The sequence below is a fragment of the Dendropsophus ebraccatus genome, chromosome 4 (assembly GCF_027789765.1).
Source record: "Dendropsophus ebraccatus isolate aDenEbr1 chromosome 4, aDenEbr1.pat, whole genome shotgun sequence".
NCBI lineage: Eukaryota > Metazoa > Chordata > Amphibia > Anura > Hylidae > Dendropsophus > Dendropsophus ebraccatus.
In genome coordinates, this window is record NC_091457.1 from 90922358 (window position 1) to 90949018 (window position 26661).

General features: G+C 41.4%; 1 protein-coding gene across 2 annotated transcripts; it reads right to left on the reverse strand.

The window, feature by feature from the left end:
* Positions 1-371: 371 nt before the first annotated feature.
* On the reverse strand, positions 372-26227 carry NETO2 (neuropilin and tolloid like 2). 2 transcript variants are annotated; one of them, XM_069968582.1, is made up of 9 exons: positions 25634-26227; positions 6589-6645; positions 5825-5965; positions 5188-5436; positions 4580-4624; positions 4365-4492; positions 3145-3373; positions 2722-2835; positions 372-1428 (listed from the first exon to the last, which is right to left on the reverse strand). In XM_069968582.1, the coding sequence occupies exons 1-9, from the start codon at positions 25665-25667 to the stop codon at positions 848-850; spliced, it is 1578 nt and encodes a 525-aa protein (XP_069824683.1). In that variant the 5' UTR covers positions 25668-26227; the 3' UTR covers positions 372-847. The 2 variants fall into 2 exon arrangements, with proteins under 2 accessions (XP_069824683.1, XP_069824684.1); XM_069968583.1 differs by lacking the exon at positions 25634-26227 and adding an exon at positions 16492-16562 and having other exon boundaries at positions 373-1428.
* Between the last annotated feature and the right edge of the window lie 434 nt (positions 26228-26661).

Consider the following 26661-nt stretch of genomic DNA (forward strand, 5'->3'; position numbering starts at 1 on the left):
ACCCCTAGCCACCTGATAACTAGGGGGTCTATAGGAAAAGAGCTGTGCAGCGGTTTCCTCTACAGCTGATGGCCATTAGATCTACTGAGCAGGAACAACATTAATGCTGACAGAACATTGATCAGTCAGGGTTTCAGAACTCCATTATTCATGAGATTTGTAGACAACATTTTTTTTCCCTATGCAGAAGCTTTCTGAAGATAACTACTTGACCCAAGATGACTATTTAGCTATATGCTTTACCTTCAATGTGGACAGTTGTTCTTAATTCTTAAATTAATTACAGTAACTTAAGTTCATTATGTAGGATAACGAATCATTTTAGAACTCCTTAAAACTTGACAGAGAATTATTGTCATTGCCAGGAGCCTAGAACGTAAAAAAAGGTAAAAACCATGGGAAAATACTTTCAAGGCTCTTTTCTTTTATTATTTCCCGCTCCGGTAGCACCATATATGATCCTAGAACATTTGTATCAGAAGGTAAACAAATTTCTATTTTGTGTAAAAACTTAAAGGCAAGAAAAAAAAAAAAACAGATACAAAGAATCAATCGTGACAATACTGATCAGTGAGTGTTAATCCCCTTTCCCACCCCCACCCATCATGGCGGGTACAGTTTATGAAGAATCCTACTAATACAGAGAACCAATGCCATGCAAAATGCTCAGTTCATTTTTCTGTGATTCCTGCTCAAAAAATATAGAGCTTTAATGTACAAGTCTATGTAGTCCACTGGAGCCTCGATTTGTCGCATTTTAGAAAACGCAATGATTATCGCAGGTCGTCTCAAAAATATATCGCTTTAGTAGAAGGAATCAGATTTTTTTTTTCAATCTGTGAGGCATTTAAAAGTCAATAGACATTGAACCCTGAGCACAGTCTTCTCGGCCACGGACATATATTTCACAAGGGATTTCCTCCATGACACGGTCTTCTATACCTTTATCAGCGCAGTCATGAGACTGCTTGAAAGCATAGGTGCTTTTCTTGAATGTACTATTAAATGTTTTCATTGGTTGCGGTTGGGCAAAGTCATTGCGGAATGGAAGGTCCATAGAGCTTAGGTTGGTCCTACTTTGTTTCAGGGTGGCAGTTTGGGACCCACAGTGATGGTCGTGAATGCAGCGGGATGTGGTAGAAGAACGTCTCGTCTTTTGGTAGTTTTCCAGTTCCTCCGACAAGTCAGCCAAGTCTGCGGAAATCTCTTTGTCCCTTAGGGAGAAGAGTTCATAGTGTGGGGGGTCAAACACTTCCTGGAACCCGGTTTTGTTGAAGGTAGTCTTCCTGGCCATGATTTTCTTACGAGGCTGCTTGACTTGTACCAAGATAGAAATTATAAGGAGGACTAAGACTATCCCAGAGGTGATGCCAATAATGGTCCCATGGGTCTTTGTGATTTGCTCAAAAATCCCTGTCTCCTTCTTTTCTGTAAAAAAAAAAAATAAAAATAGGATCAGCATTATAAAGATAGCTGAAGCAATGCACAGTGTTGCACAGCACATAGTGTGATACATTTGGCTCAACTTGCTAAGTATATTATACACTCTATTCTACCTTGTGCCATATCAGGCTTATTGCACCTAAAATGGCACATGTTATCAACAAAAAGTGCAGAGGAAGTGTGAGGAACTTTTTTGGAGCAATTTGTGCTAGAATTCAGTTGTTCATGGCACTCCCTAATTATTTTTTTTTTGTGTGTGTTTTATTCTTTTCCACATTAGTGAATGTATGAGAATAACCTGCTGTGTTGGTATGCATTATATTAATATGACCACTAGGTGGCAGTTTAGATCTATATACAGACAAATATGTCTGCCTTTGTAGTAGGATCATGTATCTTCTTGAGCTTTTTCATGCCAGACAATATATTTTTCATGTTTGTTTATAAACCTTTAGACAGCGTTATTTTTCTTCAGACTCCTCTGGACATTGCAGACCCTGACTTGCATTGTGTTTAGTTACATGGAAAAATATTTACAACATGGTGTGAATGGAAGCCTTAAAGTGAATCTGACAGCTGAAATTCACATTCCAAACTGCTGACACTGTTGGATAACTGTTAGATCAGGGAAACATCTGGCACCTTTTATACAGTATATCTGTCTGTGATTCCAGAATGTAGAAAAATGTTTTTATTATATAAGAGTCAAAGAGGCTTTCCTGAGCTGCTAAAGTGTAGCAAGGTGTAACACTTACTCTACTTACTTCCCCCTTTAATACCTGAGCCACATGTCAATCAAGCAAGGAGGATATTCCAGCTTGCAGCTATTCAGGAGCTTGGAAAAGACTCTTTGACTCCGTGTACCAGAGAATAAAAGTGTTTTTATACATTCTGGAAGCACAGACAGATATATATAAGGTGCCATGTGTCTCCTTTTCCAAACAGCTATCTAACAGTGTCAGTAGTTTGAATTGTGAATTACAGCTGACAGATTCCCTTTAAAGCTACAGAAGGTGAGACGCTGGCGGATTAAATACACATTTACCTACAGGAGAAAATTGGGTAATGAGACAATTTATCATTTTGAAACCATACTTTGGATGCTACAGGACAGGTAGAGCTAGTGGCTCTTTATTCATCATTCACATACAACCAGTAGCTCCTGTTGGAGCATGGCGGAGTTGTAATTTCAGAATTGTAGAAGCCACTTATCCCTTCTTTATGGCATATTTAATAGATTTGTCAGCATTATTACATTGAGGGTTGGGATATGCTTACCTTTACAGTGATTTTCATCCCAGGGGTAGGCACAGTTCTGAATTCCATTGCAGACCAGGGAGTTGTTAATGCACATGTTACTGTGGCAGAAGAATGTGCTCTCCATACAGGGAGCTGAAAAACATGGATCAGGTGACTGTTTTATCTCTGAGTCATAGTTGCCATTCACTGTTAGTATTACTGTGTTTTAAGTACAGGATTGTAGCCAGCTACTTAGAGCTATCACTAGGGGAGAGCTTATGAGTGTATACACCCTCCATTGTGTCGATACTAGTTGTATAAATCCATATTCGCTGCAAGCAACCAAGAATAATGCAATTTATCAAATCTGAAAAAACAGGCTTCCTTTATAGATTGGGAAATTAATCGTCAAAGATTTGTGGACCTTTTAAACAGGATAATAGGAAATAACTAATAACTCACGTTCCACAAAGGACGTAAAGAGCATCCGGAAACGGCTCAGTCGACTACCTTCATCCGCCCACATCCGTACGACCCCGGTCCCAGTTTGCAGCATGACATCGTTGGCCACAGTGCTGCAGAATTTAGCCTTAAGGTTTTCTATGGAGCTGCTTCCATCATACACGGCCACAAAATTCCTCTTGCATTCATTGGAATGTTCCATCTGATAGTCCAGGAACCTCAAGTAAATCTGGAAAAATATGGTTATTTTCAGCTGTGATAGGCATGTACAGATCCCAATGGTGGCTTCTATTTCCAGTCTACATCTGCCATATGTAGAGGCCTGATATGTCATGATATAAATATTGTAAATAGGTCCTCATGGGAAAGATTTAGAAAGAAAATCCTGTTCTTTCATTTTCTCACATAAATAGAAACAGAATTTCCAATATCTTTTCTTCAGCCAATGAAAATTATGAACTGAGGATTCCAAGGCCAGTCCACTTTTATAGTTCATATGCAGCAATTGAAATGGGGGACTGATGGAAGGATGACTACAGAGTCAGGAGTCAGAGTCAGAAATAGTTTATTTGTGGTCTGTTGCCATAGTGACGCATAGGTCTGCATTGCAGCTGTTTAAACAAAATGAACGGATTTTAATTGATACTATGTGAAATGTTTTATTTTCCATGTTAGAAACATTCGAGCAATTTATAAGCCTATAAACCATACAATACAAATAGACTGTTGTGATTGGTTGGCATATGTATGGATGCATTCAAAATTCATTTACTGAATGGTTTTGATAACAGAAATTTAATGCACAGAGACAGGAGCTATGTGTGAATCATATCTGTAACTGTGGAAACAATTTACCTTGAGAAACATACTAAGCAGACATCTTACTGGAGAAAGGGAGCTCACTTGTGTGTTCAGCTATGAGCATAATGATCTAATAGTGTCATATACCTGCACATGAAAGCTCATTCATATACATAGATGATGTTTCTTTATGAAACCACCATTAGCTGAACGTGATTTTATGCCCACTGAAAGAGCACTATGCTGCTCTTTATAGAGTGGTTTAGATTTCTCTACAGGGGATGCTGCAAAGCAAGAGAGCAGCTTAGGGGCAGTGATCATACCTTAGGGATCCCCATACCATAAAGATTTATGAAAGTAATTACAAGTAATTGTAAAGACTTTGGTGTCTTCACTGTAATGACCCCCACATGACTGACCTTGGCTTTTGGTGTTGCTTTAATTGTCCATATACAGTCCACAGCCTGACCGGCCTTCAGTTTATCTCCTTGTTCTACTTGGCTGGAGCGGATTATTCCATCTGGTCCTGAAAGCTCAAACTGGCAATCTGTGAGAACAAAGGAGACGTGTGTCAGTAGGATATGAGTCAGCTCCAATGTGTGACAGCGAAACAATAAAGACAGCAAGGTCTAACCTGGGATAGGATTGAGAATTCCTCCCAGATAGCTGAAGTCTGGATCTGCAGGGAATAGAAACGAGAGAGAGAAAGGGATAACAGGTGAAGTGAATAATATTAAATATCTCCCGTCAATGGTTGGCTGGAATCCCGCATGTAGTGGTAAGCAATTGTAGGTGTAAATGAGGGTGAATGGCAGTACTATGTCCTGTGTGTTGGGTTCTCCTCTTTTGTGTACATGTATGCTTTATACTACCAGGTGAGCTTGTTTTCCCAGTGAGGAAGGGGAATGTGCTATTGGCATGTTCTCTGCTAGTGGCTAATGTCTTATGAGACAAAAGATAGAATATGTTTAAATCCAACATGCTCTATAATTCTTTCCTCTGATCAGGGAATTATTGGGGCATCCCTACACCTGGTCTTGACCAAATGGGCATCTTAAGGCACAATAATAATAATAATTTTTATTTATATGGCGCCAACAGATTCCGTAGCACTTCATAGACTCTAGCTTGGCTGCGTTGTCTGAAATCCACCTTCTATCTCATCAAAAGCTCAGGCTTTATGAAAACCGGAAAATCTCAAGTTTGCTGGTGGCCCTATATGATCTGTGTTGTGTTGCATACCTGGTATAAAAGAATACTTTGCTCGGAATCCCAGGCCCTCTAACTCTTCATCTGAAGTGAATTTAATCCACATGAATCGGCCAGTGGATCTGATTGGCAATGGACTCCTGATGCCGCAGTATCGGTCGATCAGTGGTGAGAAGCCAAACGGACCATCTCTGACCTCTAAATGATCAAAGCGGCACTCGAAGGATGGCTCTATGTGATAAGGCTCATCGAAGGTCAGCTCAATTCTCTGTCGAGGAGCAGCTGAGGAAAAAAAAATAGTGTACTGCAACAATTCTTAGGTTTTCTACAATACTATATGATACTTTGCTATATACTATAGGTTTGGCAGAAAGAAGCAGGAACAGCTGTGCTATAATAAAGCCCTGGGCAGTAAATCTACCTTGTCATATAGAAGAAGGAGATGTACACTGTTAATTTGTGATTCAGGCAGCAAGGAAAGTTGGGTAATACCTCCTGCGGCAGCTTCAATGGCTTACCCAGCTATTAATAGGTAGTGAGAACCTGCACAGCACAGAGGTCTGCAAAGGTCCTACAGTGGTAGCGAAGTTGGGGACAATGTACACAGGAATACAATTATCATTTTTGGATAGCATAAAATGTTTACAGTATCTCTATGGAGAGTACAAACCTTCTAAAATGTAGACACATTCCTTGTTAGGGGGGTAGGTGTTTGGAAAGTTTGGGGATGCAAAATGCCCACCATTACTGGTTCGTACCCAGGTACCACACTGGGTCATCGGGATGTGTTTGGATCCAATGTTTTGTCCATCTGAAATAAACATAAAGATAAACATATAACACATATACTGCAAGGGGCTATCGCAAAGTTCTTTGCTCCAGGGATTTCACGTTTTCTTTGAAATCTGCAGAAATATCTGCTACATGGGCATAGTTATATGGGGTGTGTAAGTCCCTCTGCCATGTCAGCAGACAGCAGTATCATAACGTTTCAGACGTGATAAATAACAAGTTGCACGTCAATTTAAACATAGATTTTGTGCTTTTGTGCAAATTTCTTTTTTCAAAGTGTGTCGAGATATTTTTTAAAGCTTCCCACACACACAAACACACACACACACACACACACACACACACACACACACATATATATATATATATATATATATATATATATATATATATATATATACATATATAGTGTAAAGTATAGTAATCAGACGTCATTTACAATCTGTTCTGCATTGTCCAGCCTTTTATTCTAGGTTTTCACTAAGTAATCACCGCTGCCCATGCCGCTCTGAACAAGCCACTTTTAGTCAAATCAAATCAGAATTCACATTGTATGGTATTGGGTTAGTACACTTGTAAAATGGCAAATCAAATTTGTGAAACAGTGGGCTGTCCAGGAGAGTGCTCTGGTTCCATCCTTACCTTGTGTGCGCTGCGCCACTGCAATCCCCTCCACCACCAGGATGGTAATCAGCAGCACTGTCGGAAGGACAAGAGGAGGCAGGTAAGTGTATATTACAGTCTACAAGAAATTGTAAGAGTTTTGATGGCTAGTTCCAACCTATAATTTCTGCATGAACTAGTGACGTCACTGACCAGTGTCAGTCACAGAAATGTAACACATGCCCCTTTTTGAACCCATATTATGTCTAAATGTCCTAGTCCAATCATAGGCTTTTTAAACTAACCTGACTGCATCATAGATTTCTATAATACTTTTAGCTCATACATTGCAGCTATGATCAGACCATGATGTAATGTTGTTAGTTTGGGTCAATAGATCTGCAGATGATGAGTTTGGGTCATTAGCCCTGCAGTCAGTCCAGGACATATGGCCATACTACAGGTGTGTGAAACAATTCTTAACCGTCTTATAGCACCAATGGCATAAGTATAATGAACAATAAGATGTCACATAACTAAGTTACTGCTGAACATCTTATCCTATTGTGAGATATTATCTACTAAAATCATTCCTATAAGTCTACCATGTGTGATACTGTCATAGCACTACAAAGAACTATAACATCCAGGGACACTATGCTGCTATGTATCTAAGCATATCATATGATGATAATAATAGTAGCAATAAAGATAATAAATATAATATGACACAGCGTTGATCCCATGTATCATGTTATCCTGCCTCATAAACTCCTGTATCTACCTCTATTGATTGATACTGTCTGCTGAGTCAATTTATCTAAGCCTATCATGTATATCAGGGGTGCATGCAAGTGAGCAGTTTCATTACTTTAACTGCCACTTGTGACCCCTTTCAATTGTATTGCTGTCAGGTAATACAGGTGAACCCTATGGAGCAGCACAAACCCCCTGTGTCTCCACAATACACTCTTGTAGGCCACAGGCACTTAAAACCTGTGGTCCTTAAAAGGGTTATCCAGTGCTACAAAAATATGGCCACTTTTCCCCCGCTCTTGTCTCCAGATTGGGTGGGGTTTCAAACTCAGTTTCATTGAAGTAAATGGAGCTTAAAGGGAACCTGTCACCCCCCCTGCCGGGGTGACAGGCTTCCAACCCCCGCTACAGCCCCCAATACTCACCTGATCCCGCCGGGTCCCGCTTCTGGATCGGGTCACGGAGCCACTGCAGCCCGGCGCGCGCTGAGAGATGAGTCCAACGCTCATAGAGAATGACGGAGAGTCCAGCGCTCCGTCATTCTCTATGAGCGTTGGACTCATCTCTCAGCGCGCGTGCCAGGCTGCAGCGGCTGAGATCTCCGTGACCCGACCAGATCCAGAAGCGGGACCCAGCAGGATCAGGTGAGTATAGGGGGCTGTAGCGGGGGGTCGGGAGCCTGTCACCTCGGAAGGGGGGGTGACAGGTTCCCTTTAATTACAAATCACACCTGAACTGGAGACAAGAGGTAGGGGGAGTGGCCATGTTTTTGTAGCGCTGGATAACCCCTTTAAGATTTAACATGGCCTGGAGAATGTAGTAATGTCATTGCGCCTGCATGCACTATGCCACAACAGCACTGCCACAGGCTAGCAGAGAACTGTTGCCTGAGCCACACAGTTGGGAATGGGGTTATTTAATTATTCTGCGGTTTTTGTTGTTGATGTTTTTTTGTAGCAGCACCTTTTTTATGTCTGGGGTAATAATGAAGGCACTTAAGATTTTTTCCTAAATGAGGGAACTGAGGGTGTTCCTGTATAAGGGCACTGAGGGGGCTCTTTTTGCAACTGCGGAAATGTGGTGTCCTACCACAGGTGTTACTATTGAATACACCCTTCAGAAAAGTCTGTACTTATTGTTTAAGTGGTATGAAAGTAGTACTAAAGTTTCGCCTCTAGATGTCACTGTATTAGATATGTGTATTCAGATGCTGCACAGCTGAAGGATGTAAAGGGTTATTGTTTATTTGTATGTCACATGGATCTGCGAACTAATAGGAATCTGTTCTTCTTCTCTCCTATCATCTCTCTCTTTACTTCTGTTCGCACTCTTCCCCCACTAGATGCACTTGGGGAGGGAGGTCACGTGGGTGTAGGAGGTGTATAGGTCTTTTCATGTTGGACATTGTAGAGGGAGGACGCAAGCTAGACAGCGCTCTACAGTGGTCCTCAGTGAGCCCTGGCCCTCTGCCAGGTTCCCTGTTTAAGTCAGTCTTAACTAGAACCCTGCATGGGTAGGACCCAAGACAGCACACTGTTTTCCTTCTCAGTAACACTACACAACAATATGAAGTGTTAGACCCTCACAGGAGAGGACAAGTCAGAGACAACCTCAACCCACACAGTGGACAAGGAGAGTCACAGTGCAGGACAGTATCCACAAAAGCCAAAGAAGCTAGGAACTGACCCAGATAGAGCAAAGTTGCGCAAAGCCTAGGAACTCTATCTCGCAGCTCGGTTGTCAGCAGGGAACCCTCAGCATTCTGCTCAACTCAGGTTACAAGGTCTGGGGCCTTGTGTCACCCCCTAGGATTATTCAGCCAAATCTAGTAGGCATCAGGTGTTGTGAAAACTAAGGTCAATACATGGGCACGAGTATTCTTTTCTTCTTCATTTAAGTATTCTTCTACCTCATCCTCCAACATCCCTTCAGAGCACAGTACTACTTGGTTTGAGACTCTCACGACATCCTCCTCTCTGCTACTCCGCTTCTGTATATCCCTCTACGCGCTACTCAGTCAGCACGACTATATCCTACTCAACATTCCTATTGCAGATGCGGATGCTGTATTGTCACGTGTTTGTCTACAAGTGTTATCAAGTGTACTATCAAGTGTTTTATCAAGAGAAACATCATAACCGTAATTATAACCTGCTCCAAACACATATCTTCTTAAGCTAGGTTCACACTGCGTTTTTGCAATCCATTTTTTTCATCAGTTTTTTGCAAAAAACAGATGAAAAACGGGTGAAAAAAATGGATTGCAAAAACGCAGTGTGAACCTAGCCTTAGTAAAAATGGGCATATTTATGCTAAAGAGACTCTGTGATTTTTCGTCTTACATCAACACAGTATACACCTTAGCCTTGGGACACTTATCCTTGCTGCGGGTGGCAGTTCCGAGGGTCACTAAACCGCTCTGGCCATCTGTGATCACACTAACCTAAGGGACCCAGTAGCAACCCGGCAGGTCCGGCTGTATCTCGGCCAACCACCACGGGAGTGGCGTCACACAGTACCATCTAGCAAGTGACCGACCAATCCTCCGATATAACATCACCCCCGGAGGATTACACCACAGAAACAAGTTGTGGCAGGAAGATATCAGTTTCAGGTTGAAAAGAAAAATGAACAACTGTAATTAATAAATATGTCACCTGATTAACTTTATTGATTTATATGTTTTGCAGAGAACTGGGATCTGCCACTGTATGGTCACTCTGTGAGGTAATATTTGTCTCTGGGTATGGTAGTATCATCTAATCAAAATGTGGAGGTAAATTGTGATGTTTGGATTCAATAGATCCATTTCCTATATATTTTTAGAGGTCACATCCATTTACAATGGAAATATATGTTTGTTTTATTGACTAATTTAACTGTTTATTTAAATCTGTGAAGATCTCTGGGTCCCATTCATTATATTAATTGATATTGACTTGAAATGTTTGCACCCAGTTGCTTAAAGGATTGCAATAAATTTCGGGTGTTTTATGGACTTTTAGCGATTTCTCAAGGGTCTAAGATAAATCAAGTATAAAAGCTTCAGGCTTGGTCAAGCAAAGATCAGGGAAATTATGGCCAAAGCAATTTCACGGTAAGATTCCAATGTGTTATTCAGCATTCTGTGGGATCGTTAGTTAATTGTAGTGTTTCTTCAATCGTTACAGTGTTGTGTTATCGGAGGGTGATTTACAGGATGTAGTAGAAACCAATAGGGCAATGCTGACGCCATCTGCTACGCTGCCATTGTATGTCCATGTATGACCAGATTTTTAACATTCTGCTTTTTACTTTGCAGGTTTTATAATTTCTGGATAAAGTAAACCATACATGTAATAACTGTACATAAGGGTCAAAAATTATGCACACTTTCTGGATGCTTACAGTTTTCTGCGATTCCCAAGTGCCAGGAAAAAAGTTAAAGCCTCAAGTAAGCAGGTTTTTGCTGTAAATAGAGCTTCTTATCCCGAATTAGGAGACATAACTCTTATTTCAATCTGTCACTCCAGCACTGAAATATAAGCTTTAGATCTATAATGAAAATTAGACCTATGGGGCATTCCCCTGGGCTGCAAAAGCTCAGCAGTATTTAGACCCTTCTCTCCTAACTAACTGAAAGGCTTAACGTTGCTGGGCTTTTACAGCTCAGAGGAATGCCCCTTGAGCTTTACTTCCTAATAGGCAATAGACTTCTAAAGCTTATATCTCAGTGCTGGAGCAACTGATTGGGAAAAAAACAACGTATATCTCCGGATATAGATTAAGGAGTCCTATTGTACTTTGCCTTTACTTTAGTCAGCAAAATATGCAAAATCAGATCCGCTCTAAACAATCACCAGTGCTTGTTACAGAGAAATGCTCACTGAAGCCTAAAAATTAAACAAAAGGAGCTGAGTGCTGTCCAAGGGTGCTGTGGTTTGCATGAACGTCCACACAGTGCTACACAACTTCATTTTGAATTGTTAAAACATCCACCCTATAGTTCTGATCTTGCCCTATTATCTATTCAGTCTCTCAAAGAAGTCATAGAAGGACAGATATTCCCGTCGGATGAAGAGGTGAAGACAGCGGAGCAGTCATGGCTCACAGCTAAGTCAAAAACATTTTTAATGAGGGAATATGAAAGCTTGTTGATAGATGGACAACGTGTTATAACAAACAGGGTGATTGAATCAAAATATAATGTAATTGTCTTGAAAACTGATGAAAATATATTTTACGCTTGAGTGCAGATAATTTTTTACGCCCCCTAGGCTAGTTTCCCAGATGTCTTTGTTCCTTAAGTATAGAGTCAACTTTCAGAAGTTGTGATTAGGGAGACTCAATCTCAAAAAGGCTACCTGAAAAACATGAATACAGCAATAGGCTGTATGTATGTTTTCCAAAACTCTCTAGGGCTGCATCCAACCTCTTCAGCCACAGGTAATCAAATGCCACACGCTTGGATTCAGATGGACCGAAGTGTGCTCGAAATTCACTCATCTCTAGTTATGATCAATGCTTCCATCTGCTTAAATGCTATGGAAACCTTCAGAAAACTTTTCCTTTAAAATCTTGTACAGCACAGCAGGGACAGCTTAAAATATGGCGGCAGGCAATGGGATAGCGGCAGACTATAAGCAGCTCCACATGTGGTGGTAGGGAACAACGGGGAGGTAGCAGGTGAAGGTCTTCATGTCCTGTATGCAGATGCTGCTCTGCAATGGGCAATGAAGGTAGGGGAAAATGGCGGTGGGCTAAAAAGCTGCATGCCCTGGGGTTCTGTTCAGCAGGCATGCTTCCAAACAAAGACTTTGCCAAGCCTTACTTTTGGGGGAGGCCTTATATTTAGCCATTCAGAAAAACCTTTACTCATTTCAAGGGGATGTCTTATTTACGGGGAAACAGTGTAGGTAACTTCTCCTTTCTGTTTAATCATCTTAACTCATATATATTTCCCTGTAGACTGGCTTGTACCTGCCTTCATCCCTATCTACAGTCTGTGTGATCTGCCCTCCAAAGGTTCTTTTCCTTCTGTCCATACTTTGAGCTGGTGTGTGCTGTTATGTCTAACAATGATAGAACAAATGATCTACCTGATATAAGTATCTTATCTTTCTTTGAGCATCAGCCAAATGGTTGTAAATTTTTAATGAAGAATATGTAGAAAGTTGATTCATTTTGCATTTAGAAAAATGCTCTGTGCTCCTTGGGCTCCTTCTATTGTCTTTGACCTCCCACCAGCACACATCTATGCTAACAATTAGAGATGAGCAAACCTCTGGCACACTGAGAGTGTGGCATTTGATTACCGGTGGCTGAAGAAGTTGGATGTAGCCCTAGGAAGTCCTGGAAGATATGAATACACCCACTAGGGATGGTCCGAACCTGCCGAGGTTCGGTTTTGTATGAATCTGAACTCTCGGCAATGATTCCCGCTGTCTGCCTGCTCCGTGGGGAGGGTGGATACAGCCGGAGCACCTCCAGGAAAACAAGGATACAGCCATAGCCATAAGCTGTATCCAAGTTTTCCAGGCGGTCCTCAGGCTGTATCCACCCTCTCAACGGAGGTGGAAGACAGCGGGAATCATTGCCGAGTTCAGGTTCGTACGAACCATCCCTAACACGTATCTTATAGCTATATCCATGTTTTCCAGGCAGCCTAAGGGTTGCATCCAAGTCAGCCACCAGTAATGCTGCATGCTGGAAGTTTGGTCATCTCTACTAATAATTCATACTCGGTAAAGCTGCAATAAACCTTGGAAAGATATGCGGGGCCTATAGGTTCCTGGGTGCTAGCACTGCTGTACCTTTCCATTATCAGTGACATGCACTGTGCATACAGCACAGTGACGCATAGCAATGTCAAGGCCCAGAAAACAATAGTCCCTGCCTATACATGGCCTTTTTTTATGAAAATAATAAACAGACATAGACAACAAGGATATTTTCTGAATGCATATATTGATATCTATCAAGTGATGGTGCCAGCTCAAAAGGCAGTCAGGGGGTGACAGTGTGACTTTAAATACTGCAGGTTTATGTGTCAGTCTCTTATGGGATGCTGTATAGGATAGGGTTAATTCTCCTGCGCTGAGCTTGTCTCAGACAGGGACTCATTGATTTCTGCCCTCAGTGATTAGGACTTAGTCTTCATTTATTTTATTAAACACTGGGAGCAGGGTAAATGCCAGCCTATTTTTCATGAAAAACAAATTTGGAAAGACTATTGTAGAAGCGGTTATGTGCTGGGGAAATGTCACCCGAGTCATTCACTAAATCAGCAGTAGATGAGGGAGTGCATAATGAAATGAATCCATTGCACGGAGAAATGGCATTATATGGCCTGCAGGCAATAATTCTGTATTTATTTATGCAGGTCCGTAGGCCGTAGTGAACCTGTGCACCCTCATAGGATTTACAACTTGAGAATTTCTCAGATATAGTTCAGGTTTACAGAGGTGAAGTCATGATAGGTATAAAAGCCAGATATAATGGTATTTCCCCAATAGAAATTGGACGTGCCGTATGTACCACAGACATATGAACAGTGGGGATTGGAACTACTCATGTCACTACGTCCCAGATTACAGGCTTCAGTACTAGCCCTAGGCAAGGGGATCTATGGTTGACCCCCAGTCATTTGTCAGCTTTAGATGTAACAAAATCTGTAGATGTGCTAACCGTTTTAACGTTTGGGAGCTAATAGCATACTGAGTTACTATAAAATACATGGTATAACAGCATGCCTTATGTTCCTGAGCTACACCTAGTGGCCTGCATCTTGTCTTCCCTAATACACAGGAACAGTGCACACAGTGATGTCACAATTGTGGGATAATGTACGCATTGAAGTTAGAGCAGAGGCATCATATGAACAGTGATGCCACATGGATAATGCACTCAGCGATATTACACTAGTGCAGACGCATACGCATGAGCCAAACTGACGTACTGTATATAGATCTCTTTTGGTCAAAAATGTACAACTTTTTACCATTTTAATGTGATATAGCAGGAATTAGCATGAACAGTAGTGAAAATTTATGCCGGCAATGTTTTTTTTTATTGTACAGACAATTTCAGTTTTTTAGTGTACAGACATTTAAAGTTGCACTAAATTTATCAAGAGGCGTGCACCTTTTAAATAAATGTACTTGTGTAAGGCTTGCCAAATGTAAAATCCCCAATAATCTGCTAAGTAAAGGTCCAACATAGGAATTATGCATCAATCTATGTATCAGTGATGTCACAATATAGGGATAATAGATCATCTAAAATAGCCCAAGCATAGCACACACAAAAAAAAGTCATCAGGTACTTAGGAAATGATGTCACATAATGCAGTGATGTCACAGCACAACAAAATTATGAAGCGCAATAAACCCTTTAGTTGTCCATAGTCATCATTCGCAGTTGTGGGCCCTATAGCAGCTGCTATGTCTGTTACTCTGCTAATTATGCCCACACCATTCAGGACCTTGTTGCGAGCGCACTAATGGTTGGCTACATTGGCTGCCACCCAGCTTTTACAGAAGCACATATCTCTACGAAGCAGTAAAACACAGCAGAGGAGCATGGCTTGTTTGGGCTGTAGTTGGTCTGTACCTGGTTGCCTTTTGACCAATGGTGACCAACTAACTAACATAAAGCTCTGCCTTCCTTTTTAGAAGTTCTGCAGCAGTTGGGACAATGTCCTGTATAATATACTTTTCAGCTGCTGCATGACCTCTGTGAAATAACTTAAAACCTATGGGGTGACATTTATGAAGACTGGAGTACAAGTACACCGGTCCTAAATAAAGCTCAACCCCATTTTTTTGTGGCCGGATTTACTAAGAGGTGCGGGCCCTTTTAGTAAATCCAGCCAGCCCTACGCCTGGAGCAGGCTCTGTGCAACAAATCTACTCCGACTTCCAGCAGGTGTAGATTTGTAAGATGATTTACACATGTGAGCGGGCATAAATCATATAAATCAGATATGGGAGGAGGCCATGTCTCCTTCCTGCCGTGCCCCCCCCCACCCGCCCATCAGGCAATATGGCTGGCATGCGTCACGGAAAGTGGGCAAATCTGCTCCTTCATGCTGGCATACCCCCCTGCCACAGCCTTCATAAATGTCCCCCCATATGTTTCAAAATCTAAAATTTTATGTTTGGTTGTTTCTAAATTTTCCTCCCCTTTTTTACCCAGTTTGGCACCAGCTCTTGTGTCTGCAGATTTATCTGAACATCTCCCCCTCTAAACAAAGAATCTAAATTCCACAAACTGCACAACGCTCCGTTCATTTCTTAATTTGCTAAATGAAGGCCTCGCCATGAGAAGTCTGCGCAGAATGAGCTGCTGCTGGTTATAAGTTTTGTGTTTAATAATTTTAGAAACAATTACTGCAGGTTTAATGGAAATTAATGACGCCGCTTTAGTTCAGAACGTTTAATTGGATTCAAACTTTCAATCAATGGAAATTAAAAAAGACAATTTGAAGCATGGTCCTGATATGAAAAACAGCAATTATAATCCCTGATCGAGTCACCGGCATTAACTGTACAAATTATATTATTACTGGCTTTTTATGGCGATGGTAAAATATGGTATTAATTGCTGTGTAGTTTCCTACCAGCTCCCACTTTGAAGAACTTTTCTAGGGGAGAGAGGCGGCCTCCAGTAAGATGAGCGACACCATCACGACCCTTTATCTCCAGTGCTGAGAACCTCTGTGATTCGCCCTATAGGGTGCAATCTATAGGCTCTTGTCACTCATTAATGACCATCACACACAAGAATTAGTAGTCTGTGTGATCTCCTGTCACACACTAGAGAGTCAGTGATTTTCCCCATGTCATGCTGGATGAAGGAAGTATTCACAATGGTTATCTCTGTTCCCAAGCATCCAGAGGAAGTAAAATCTAGGTGCCTGGACAAGCACTGCATTCATTATAATGCATACATAGTAACTCTGCATAGGACGGATAACTAGGCAGGGTTTGGAAGGGGGACGCATTGTGGTAGATTTACCAAGCCCATCTAAAATTTAGACAGTACAGCCCAGATGTATCAATCTGTTCAAAACAAAAAATGCGTCGATTTTTGTCTCCGACAGTGACCAATCATTTAAGATACGAAAGCTGAGCTGTGATTGGTTGCTATACACATTGATGTCCCAGACAGATTGATAAATCTGAGCCTATAAACACTTAACCTTACCATATCATTGTCTCCCTCTGACTCTGCACCCGCTGTATCATAATTGTCACAAGAAATAAGGGGGGAGATTTATCAAACGTGGTGTAAATCAAAACTGGCTCAGTTGCCCCTAGCAACCAATCAGATTCCACCTTTCATTTTCCAAAGAGTCTGTGAGGAATGAAAGGTGGAATCTGATTGGTTGCTAGGGGCAACTGAGCCAGTTTCACTTTACACCATGTTTGATAAATCTCCCTCAAAATGTTTATTTTCTTATTCTAATTCTTGCTTGGATTACTTTAGACTAGATATTTGTGCCAAAATGATTGTGCATGTCATTATAGAAATATTCCACTTAAACATAACTTTTGATACGTTGTTGCCCATGGTGAGACTAACAATTTATTTCATACTTCCCCCAGTTTTAAGCTGCTGCTTTCTGCTGAAGACACAAAAATCTGTTTGTGAGCTTTTCTCTCCATCTCCCCCTGCGCGCCCCCCCCCCGCCTTTTTGAGACAGCTGATGTAAATAAGTGCCTAGCAAGCTTTATCTGCAACTTTGTCAAGCTGGGAGGATTACTCACAGCGACTTAACCTTAGTATAACTCTCCCAACACTACAAAGAAAATACAAAGTTGCAGATAAAGTCAGCCAGGGACTTGCTTACATTGGCTGTCTCAGAAGGGAGGGGGAAGAGATAGAGACAGAGAGAAAGGCTCACACACAGATTTTTGTGTTTTCAGCAGAAAACAGCAGCTCAGAACTGGGGGGAGAAGGCTAAATAGATAATAACAAGTATGGAATGAATTGTAAATCTCACCATGGCAGCGCAGCAACGTAGGAAAAGTTATGTTTGAGTGGGATACACCCTTAATACATTTGGTAACTTTTACAAACCTTCCAAACCATGCCCTGTTTCCTAAACAATTTACAAAAATATCTATAGAGGCACAAATTTTCCTTTTAATTTAATCGGCTGCATTCTTCATAGGAGGAACGCTGACTATGACCGGCATTTTACAGCTTCAGGACCCATTCTTTGGATGGCTGGTATATCATAATGGTTTGAATACCTACTTAAAGGGGACTGTTTTACAAGTTATATCACAGTCATCTTTTGTTATATCACAGTCATCTTTTGTTATAAAACTAAGACTTGTTTTTCCTTGCAGTGAGTAGAGATGAGCAAACCTGCCGAGGTTCGGGTTCGTATGAACCTGAACTCTCGGCGTCTGATTCCGGCTGTCTGCAGCCTCCGTGGAAAGGGTGGATACAGCCTGAGGAAAACCTGCCTGGAAAACTGGGATACAGCCATAGCCATAGGCTGTATCCCAGTTTTCTAGGTGGTCTTCAGGCTGTATTCACCCTCTCCACGGAGCGGGCAGACAGCGGGAATCAGACGCCGAGAGTTCAGGTTCATACAAACCCCAACCTCGGCAGGTTCGCTCATCTCTAGCAGTGAGGTATAAAAGCTTGCAGTATACTAGGTTGGCTAATAAGTGCCAGAGATTTGTTATTTACTTCTATGAAAAAATCTTCAGTCTTCCAGTACTTATTAGCTGCTGTATGTCCTGCGGGAAGTGATAAATTCTTTCCAGTCTGACACTGCTCCCAGCTGCCACCTCTGTCTGTGACAGGAACTGTCGGGAGCATCAAAAAATCCCCATAGAATACCTCTCCTGCTTTCCAGACTGGAAAGAATATACCACTTTCTGCAGGACATACAGCAGCTGATATGTACTGGAAAACTGGATTTTTTTTAAATAATAGAAGTAAATCACAAATCTATGGCACTTTCCAGCACCAGTTGATTTAAAAGATTTTTTTTCTTTAATAGAGTATCCCATTAAATAATAATATCACAGCAACACAATGATTTAGTTTTTTTTAATATTTTTCTATTCTACATGCAACTTTGGTTTTCATAAGATTTGATTAAGTTTTCAAATGGTTTTTAAAACATACAAACAATATGCAATAACATCAAGGCACAACATAGGCTAGCCATAACAAAACTACATGCAACTTTGGTTGTTCTTGTTACCACTTATACTGTCTTAGGCTATGTGCACACTACGTAAGAGACCGGCCGTTCCGTGACCCCAGCCGGGTGACGGAAAGGCCGATCTCTGGCCGGATCATCTGGGCCGGTACTTAAGTACCGGTCGGATCATCTTTCGGCAGCGGAGCTCTGATGCGGGCGCATCAGCTCGCGCCCACATCAGAGCTTACCATAGCACACAGTGAAGCGAGCGACCGGAGCCGCTCGCTTCACTGTGTGAACTGACAGGTCTTTCTGTCTTTCAACTGATATGTCAGTTGTTTGCGGCGGCGTATGGGATCCTGGCCGGAGCGCACACGATGTGTGTACGCTCCGGCCGAGATCCCATAGAACAGCAGGCATTGTTCCACCGCGGTAAGAGTACGGCCGTTGTTGCCATCGGCAACAACGGCCGTACCTTTACGTAGTGTGAACATAGCCACAGCCTGCAATAGGCGGAAACACTGAAGATAGAGGCTTCCATTTTAACCCCTACAGACATGTCCTAAGTTTCTCCAACCCCAAATACACCAAATAGACATTGACAATAAGGGGCCACCCTGGTATTTCCCTATTTATGTTCCAATACTAGCAACCGAGTGGGACCTAAGGGGTTATGTATCAGGGTGGTGTGGTGCTCTCCCCATCATGGAGGCACCCCATGGCAACAGGCTAGAGATATCTGGCTATCCCGTGTTTTGAGACTCACAACCGAGACTCCATGGACTCTTGTTTTGCATATCCAACCCCAAATACACACCTTTAGTCTAGGTATTCTACTAACTTTTTCTACTGGTTGTCAGGTAACCAGTTCTTAATACTTAATAAATGTTGAACTAGACTCGAGGGTTGATAGATGACCTGTCCACAATACACAACTGCTGCCACCCAAACATTACGATTCTCTTTACAGACTCAAAAGCTCCATTAATTCATCCAATGACATGAAGAGCCCCACAGTACTCTCCCTAAATCTCCTAAGGTCCACTAGTCCTACTGCTAATAAATAAAGTGAACTTTAACATTTTTCACTTGTCAGTGGACATTTTGAGGGGGTACTCAAAAAGTTGTTTGTTTGAAGAATGTTTCTAGTTTGACAGTTTTGTTTTTTCATGAAGCACATTTTCAAGCAAGGTATTCTGGAAATATAGCGCAGCACTAAAAAATGTGTGACTCTTTACACTACTTCCAGACGTATAATGTACTCCACCTTTTAGTGATGCAAATTACATCTGAAAAAAGGTTGCTATAAAAAGATCATTTGGATCCTTTCTGCCCAGCTGTAGGCTTGTTCAGCCCAGGAGAGGCCATTGCTAGTGTGAAAATGCTCGAGAAGGGACCATGTCCCTGAGGACACCTTAACGTGGTGACATGGTACACTCTGATCAAATAATTTGCTAAGAGCCTAATTTTTTAATATCTACAGAGCAGGTTTTTATCATGTGTACGCTAGGAGGAGTATATACGGTAAGATCTTGCACCTGTGGGTTGCTGTTGCACTTTTTGCAAATTACATCTGAACATAACCCACAGCCATGAGTTTGGCGAGAGAAATGCAAAATCTGCTTATTTTGGGGCAAGATTCGTTGAAAGGTACATGTGCCACCTAATGAAATAAAACCAGGCAAAAATATGGTGCAAACAGTTTAATAATGGTCCCCTATAATTGGCTTTAAATGTGTATAGTGATGTTACGTGCATAAGATATGTGTTATGTCTTGCTTTACATACTAGTTCTGCAGGGTGCAGTGCCCAACAAGGATGAAGACCTCTTGGGCTGCCAACCATCAGAGAGGGTACAGGAATGGGCATAGGCACTAAGGAGGCCTAGTACTGGCATGTAGACATTTAGCATGCCATCACATTAAGAGAAGAGACCCAGCTAGGAGTTAACAAGGCAGGCCGCAGGTGCATAAGGGAGAGACTTAAAAGAGACAAAAATAGTGCTGTTGATCTGTGGATAGTGGGCCTGGGCTTGAAAATTAGAGAGCTGGCTTGCTCCTGGAGGCTAAAAAGGCCACTGGTGTGCTGGAGACTGGAGATATGGCATAAACTCATGTAAAACTTCTCAGAAGGGTCCCTTATAGTAAATGGGTGTTTCTTCACTGGAGGAGATGCTGGCTGGACAAGCAGGGCCTGGATGTCGTAAAGCAGGTTGTACTTGTGCTAGGTAGGCACTGGTTGACGATGTGAGTGACTTTGGCTTACAGTGTGCTAAGTGAGCTGCCTCTGACAGCATAGACTGAGCAGATCACTGGCTGGGGAAAAGCAAGCCCTTTATAGAGCACATGGGAATCTGGACATCCTGGAACTGAGGTAGACTGTCATTACTTCCAAGGGGGGAAGTCCCTAGTCCTGGTGAATTGCTTTACAGAATATTTGTCCGATTAATAGAAAGTTGTCATCAGGAAGAAAGCAAAGCATTAACGGGATTCTTGTGTAAAGTAACATAGGCAGGGAAATGGTTGCTGTGAAGAGAACAGGATCCAAAATCCAGATGAAAGAGTTAAAAAGGTTATCACTCTATTTACATAGTTTTTTGTTTATAATTTTAAAGAAATTGGGCCATATGTGAAAGGAACCACTAAGCTTCTGGATCTCTTTGTGTCATTGTTGTGTTAAGTGTCATTGGTGTGTCATTGTTGTGTCAAGTGTCATTGTTGTGTCAAGTGTCATTGGTGTGTCATTGTTGTGTCAAGTGTCATTGTTGTGTCAAGTGTCATTGGTGTGTCATTGTTGTGTCAAGTGTCATTGTTGTGTCAAGTGTCATTGGTGTGTCATTGTTGTGTCAAGTGTCATTGGTGTGTCATTGTTGTGTCAAGTGTCATTGTTGTGTCAAGTGTCATTGTTGACAAAACCTGAATCAACAGTAAGTTGCAATGTACAGTCTTTTTTTTTTTTTTTTTTGTTAATATGGAAAACACAGCACTTCTTGTGTTTTGTTTTTGTTTTTTTGCCAAAGTCTAAGCACAGGAAGTCCAGTGTCTCCCAGGTCATCTGCACACGGAGAAGGCAGTCATGTGATTGATGGACATGTTGAGCTGTGACTTTCTGTACTGGCCAGAATTTCATGTGTTTGGTCTCTTTTTTTCAACCAGCACAAGACTAAAAATCTGCCTTCAGGAGACTAGACCTTTATACAAGTAAGTATAGCTTTGTTTTACAGCATGATAACTAAAAAAAATTAATGTATATTGCAATCTTGCTTTATATCACATCTACTGTTGATTTAGACATTAAAAGTTATAACGACAGTGACACTTTAAGAATTGCAAAGATGAATATTGTACATATAAAGGAGAAGAAAACGTTCCTCTCATCCCTACTTCTAAAACTAGTATTTCTGAATAGCAACTAAATGGCAGCTCCATCCATAATATGTTTCTAGCTGTTTTGTAACGATCCAAGATATAACTCTAGGATATAGGCAAGTAGATATATTTGTTTGATTTAATCAGGTGTAAGTCCACCTATTTATATACAGAGCTACCATATATAAAGCTCAATCATTGATACATTGCATTACTAATTCCTAGATATAGCATACCCCTCTTGTTCAGTGTCAAGCTCATTTGCTTTCTGGAAAGTGTTATTTTTAACCTGGCATTGCCTGGTGTAGGAAATAGTATGTTCTCTTTTGTTATTTAAGCTCCGTGATGCTGTTAGGTGGATGTTGGGCTACATAGAAGCATGGTCTCTTCAATTACAATTACCAGAATTCTGAGTTTAGTTCTGTAGTATACAGGCTTTAATCAATAAAAAGAGAATTCATGTATTAAAGTAACTGGGCTATCGTTATGTAGATTGTCTCTGCTATGTAATCAGTAAGATAGTGTTTAGCACTGGATATATCCTTTAGTTCAGGAGTCAGGAACATTAAAGTCTGCACCGATCCGGCTCATTTATCCAATAGACATAATAAATCTACCCTAGTTTGGCCAGCTGAGCCATTGAACAAATCACACGTTTTTGCTGTTGTTCATCCCCTGGATCAGCAGCAGAGACTACGGGAGTGGGATTAGATTATGGAACCTGAGCCTTTCCAGATGCTGTAAAGAAACTCTTGGATTTTGTGCATCAAAGCTGGAGGACCGCGGTGAAGTGGAGATTTGCACAGCAGCACTTTTCTTTTTGATAAAGAAATAGCACACAGTGACTTACAGTAAATTCAACTGTGCTTGGATCCTGAGAAACTGCACTGTAAGCAATTCACTAATGCACTTTTATAAAGCCTAAAAGAAGGTTCCTTACATACCGTTTTGGGCAAAACACAACAGTTTTTGCTGCGTTTTCCACAGTATACTTTAATGCTTTTTTGGTCATTTAAGTCTCAAGCTATACGTAAATTCACCTGTGCTTGGACCCTGAGGAACTGCACTGTAAGCAATTCACTTATGCACTTCTATTAAGCCTAAAAGAAGGTTCCATACATACCGTTTTGGGGAAAACACAAAAGTTTTTGCTGCGTTTTCCAGCTTTTTTGGTCATTGAAATCTCCAGCTATGCGTTAGCTGAATGTCAACAGGGAAATATTAAATGCTGTGTGCTTTTATTATTTAGGGTTTATACTTTTTGTAAAAAAGAAAAAAAATACCAATCAAACAAATAAAAACTCATGTTCAAGTCAAAGAGAAATCACTGAATCACATGATCTCCATCGTAAATGCTTCTAAAGGAACTGACCCTTGTATTTGTTATGGGAAAAAATGCCACAGTAAAAAATACCAAACAATACTAGTGTTAACATTTCTTTAAAACAAAGCAAAAAAAAAAAAAGAAAAGAAAAGAAAAACAACAACAAAAATAGAAAAAGACATGTAACATAAAAATGTTGACATTTTTAGATGCATTTTTAAGCAAGAAAAAAAACTATGAGTGAAGAAACCTTTAATGGGTATTCCGAACGATACACCATCAATTTAGGTGTAAGAGAATCTGTTTTGCAAATGGGAATGAAATGGAGTTACCTACAGGCTGTTCCCACTACCCTCAACAGGGAGTGACATTGATGGTACCCAATATTCTGCAATTTAAGCTAGTCCTGAGGCAATAGGGATGGACGGCCATTACAACAGCCCCTCTACTTTCTCTGTAAGCTAACTGCCATAACTAAGAGATCCATTCCCCGATGCTGCTCTCCTCTACAATCCATATGTCTTCTAATAGAAAATGAAACATATTACTTGTCCATAATGCAATTCCCTAATATGCAACATTCATCACAGATAAACCTACCAAGCACTATGTGATAAAGCAGTGATGTCCAACTTGTGGCTCTAGCTTGCTGGGATTTATAGTTTTGCAATGGTCCTAGATCATTGGAATGATGAGAACTCTGCAACCTAGATGCACATGGCATTACACAACTGCATATATATATTAGGCCAGACTATTTTGTATATGTTTAACAATAAAGATCTGCAATTTCACAGTCTCCATCACTGAAGATTAATAAATTATTGCCCTCTTTAGTAATCTGCTGAGTGTTGTCCTTTTCACGCTGGCTGGGAGAAAGACCTTCATAAGGCAGAAACTAAGGTGGTCCCTAAGCATTTCTATATAGAAATCTCTCTAGATGTGACTGCATAGCTGACAGCACTATTTCTCATCTTCAACACTTTTTATTGAAATAAATTTTTTAGTTATATAAAACAATATCAAATGTGGAGTTATAAAGAGAAAGTAGAAAATTGAAGATTTGTCTATTTCTATTGCTTATGGCTATAAGCTCAACCAAGACTGACCAATCACTTCCGCTGCATATATTGACCCATTTATAGACTACCTGCCCAGGATTCTTTAGAGTTGTAGGATAATTCCTGCATCGGTTACTGGAATATTACCATACATCAGAAAAGCAAATAGTTCCTTCTTTAGGGTCAACAATAAATGCACCTGTAAATCAGTCATCCCCTTTATGCTTTCATTTCTTCTTTGAAGCCCCTCATTTTCATACAAATTCTCTCAGAGACAACATATATAAGGGCGCAGTAGTCTGAAATCAAAAAAACCTTAATGAAAAAAAACAGAAAAGATTTGTTTTTTTATTGGCCAAGCTACTGTAGGAATGTTGAGGATACTCCATCATAGAAGTGAGAGTATATCCTGAGCATCAATGATTGGAAATGGTTACCACCAATAACAATATCATCCTAATATCCTTGCAGCCACATCTACAGCGCCAAGAAGGTTTAGTGTAAGTGGGAACCTGTATATACAGTAACTGTACCCCCATAACTGTGTTGTTGGCTGGCTGTTTTGAAGTCACAAGTTCATGCATGGACTGACAGTTCAATCCTGCCCAAGAATTCTAGAACTGGTTGTTCCACAACAGGTACAGAACAGCAGGATGCCTATTGGTAGACAAGATGAACATAACAGGTGTGAGTGGTTACAGTGAATCATAGCTTAGACACTAGAAGTTCTTGGAATGTTCCCATAGAGAAGCAATGAAGCAGCAGTCACTGGACTTGTTTCTCATGACCACTTGACACAGCCACAAATCTGCAATTCTGCTCTCTGTCAAATAACCCTGGCTTATATGTACTCAATACTATTCTAGTGACCAGCAACCTGTGATGCCCAATACCCATGATTCCATAGGTATCACCAGTATATGCCATTGATATAATATGCAATTATAACACACCTGGATGTTATCAGCATTAGTTTTATATTAGTGCATATTGTAGAGAAATGGTGTAAATCAATATTTGCCATAAGATACAGAAAATACAGTCATGGGAGAGAGAGAAGAGCTCCAAATGTCTCCACTAGAGGGCAGTCTAAGACCAAGCAGTCAGGGTTGTATGGAGCTTGTTGACGAGAGAGTAGTAATAGATGTACATTGAATACACAGGGGTATATACCTCTCAGATCAGTGCTACCCCATCAGAGCTAAGGCATGCTGATACTCTGCCCAGTGCCAGCCAACCATGTAGTTATGGCTGTGGTATGGGCACTGGCAATAATATATGTTATGTGCAGCCAGGGTTAGGTAACAAGTGATAGGCTTCCTTGTAAGTTGTAAATCATTATCAATGACAGCCTCCAATCTCCTGTATACTGTATACAGCACCTCTGTACATTGGGGACTGTCATAGTGACACCCAGGGGTCTTACCTTCTAAGATGAAGTAGACTTTCTCCAGGATCATGATGCTGACTGGGAAATGATGGTGATGATGAGGAGGAGGGTTAATCCTGAATACTGATGAAGCTTATAGATGTTCTGCGTGAAATCACTGGTCAGAAATCCAAGCTGAGTGGTCTTCCCATCCCACTCAGGATGTCACTGGTGGGGAATCCACAGCAGACAGAGGAGAAGGAGGTCAGGGTCTCTACAGGATGGGATCCTTCAGCCTGGAGTGTGCCTTACAGCCCCTGCAAACTGTGTCCCCTGGGCAGGCTGGGGGTCTGTGCTGGGGGGCTCCTCTGCCGGAGATCTGCAGCCCTGGCAGCAGCAATACACCGAGCTGCTCAGCAGCTTCCCAATCCATCAGGATCCCCTTCCCTTCCCTTGCCTTTCCACCCCCAAAAGTAGCTGCTGTCCAGGGGTCTCAGCTGTGCCATGGGGACTGGTGCAGGGGCTCCATGCTGCCGGCGGGCAGGAAGAGAGATGCTGGGCAGGGGGTGCTGGCTGCAGGAGCTCAGCAGGGTGGGCTCACGGCTCAAATGAAGAGTTGCCAACAATGAGGCTTATTTAGGATGAAGCTGAATGAGGAATCAGTGCGCATGCGTCATCTCAACTCTCCATCCTACATGGAGTGTGTGTGTGTGTGTGTGTGTGTGTGTGTGTATATATATATATATATATATATATATATATATATATATATATACACCCCTGTGTCTGTTCTGCCTCCATACTGTCATATTACATCTGTGTGCTGGGCAGGGATACCCGCGCAGCTTATACAGGGTTAGTAGCCTCCTCCATGTTACAGCAATGTGCAGCTATAGGGGGTGCACACAGGTTGCTGCAGCCCCCAGGTATATAGGAGAGCTGTGCAGCTATGGATTAACCCCTTACCCTTCGTGGGATTGAGGGGCAGATTTCCGGGGGGCAGGAGCGGTGCAGCTCTACATTAACCCCTTGGTGGCCGCTTCCCCTATATAGTGGATGGCTGTCTTTCCTGGCTCCATGGAGAA

Excerpts from the sequence above, each read along its gene's own strand:
- NETO2 (XM_069968582.1), bottom strand. The coding sequence starts at position 25,667 with ATGATCCTGGAGAAAGTCTACTTCATCTTAGAAG. Across the intron at positions 4,625-5,187 it reads AAAGTATTCTTTTATACCAG|ATCCAGACTTCAGCTATCTG; the intron begins GTATGCAACACA and ends TATTCCCTGCAG. Across the intron at positions 3,374-4,364 it reads AAGCAACACCAAAAGCCAAG|ATTTACTTGAGGTTCCTGGA; the intron begins GTCAGTCATGTG and ends ATATTTTTCCAG.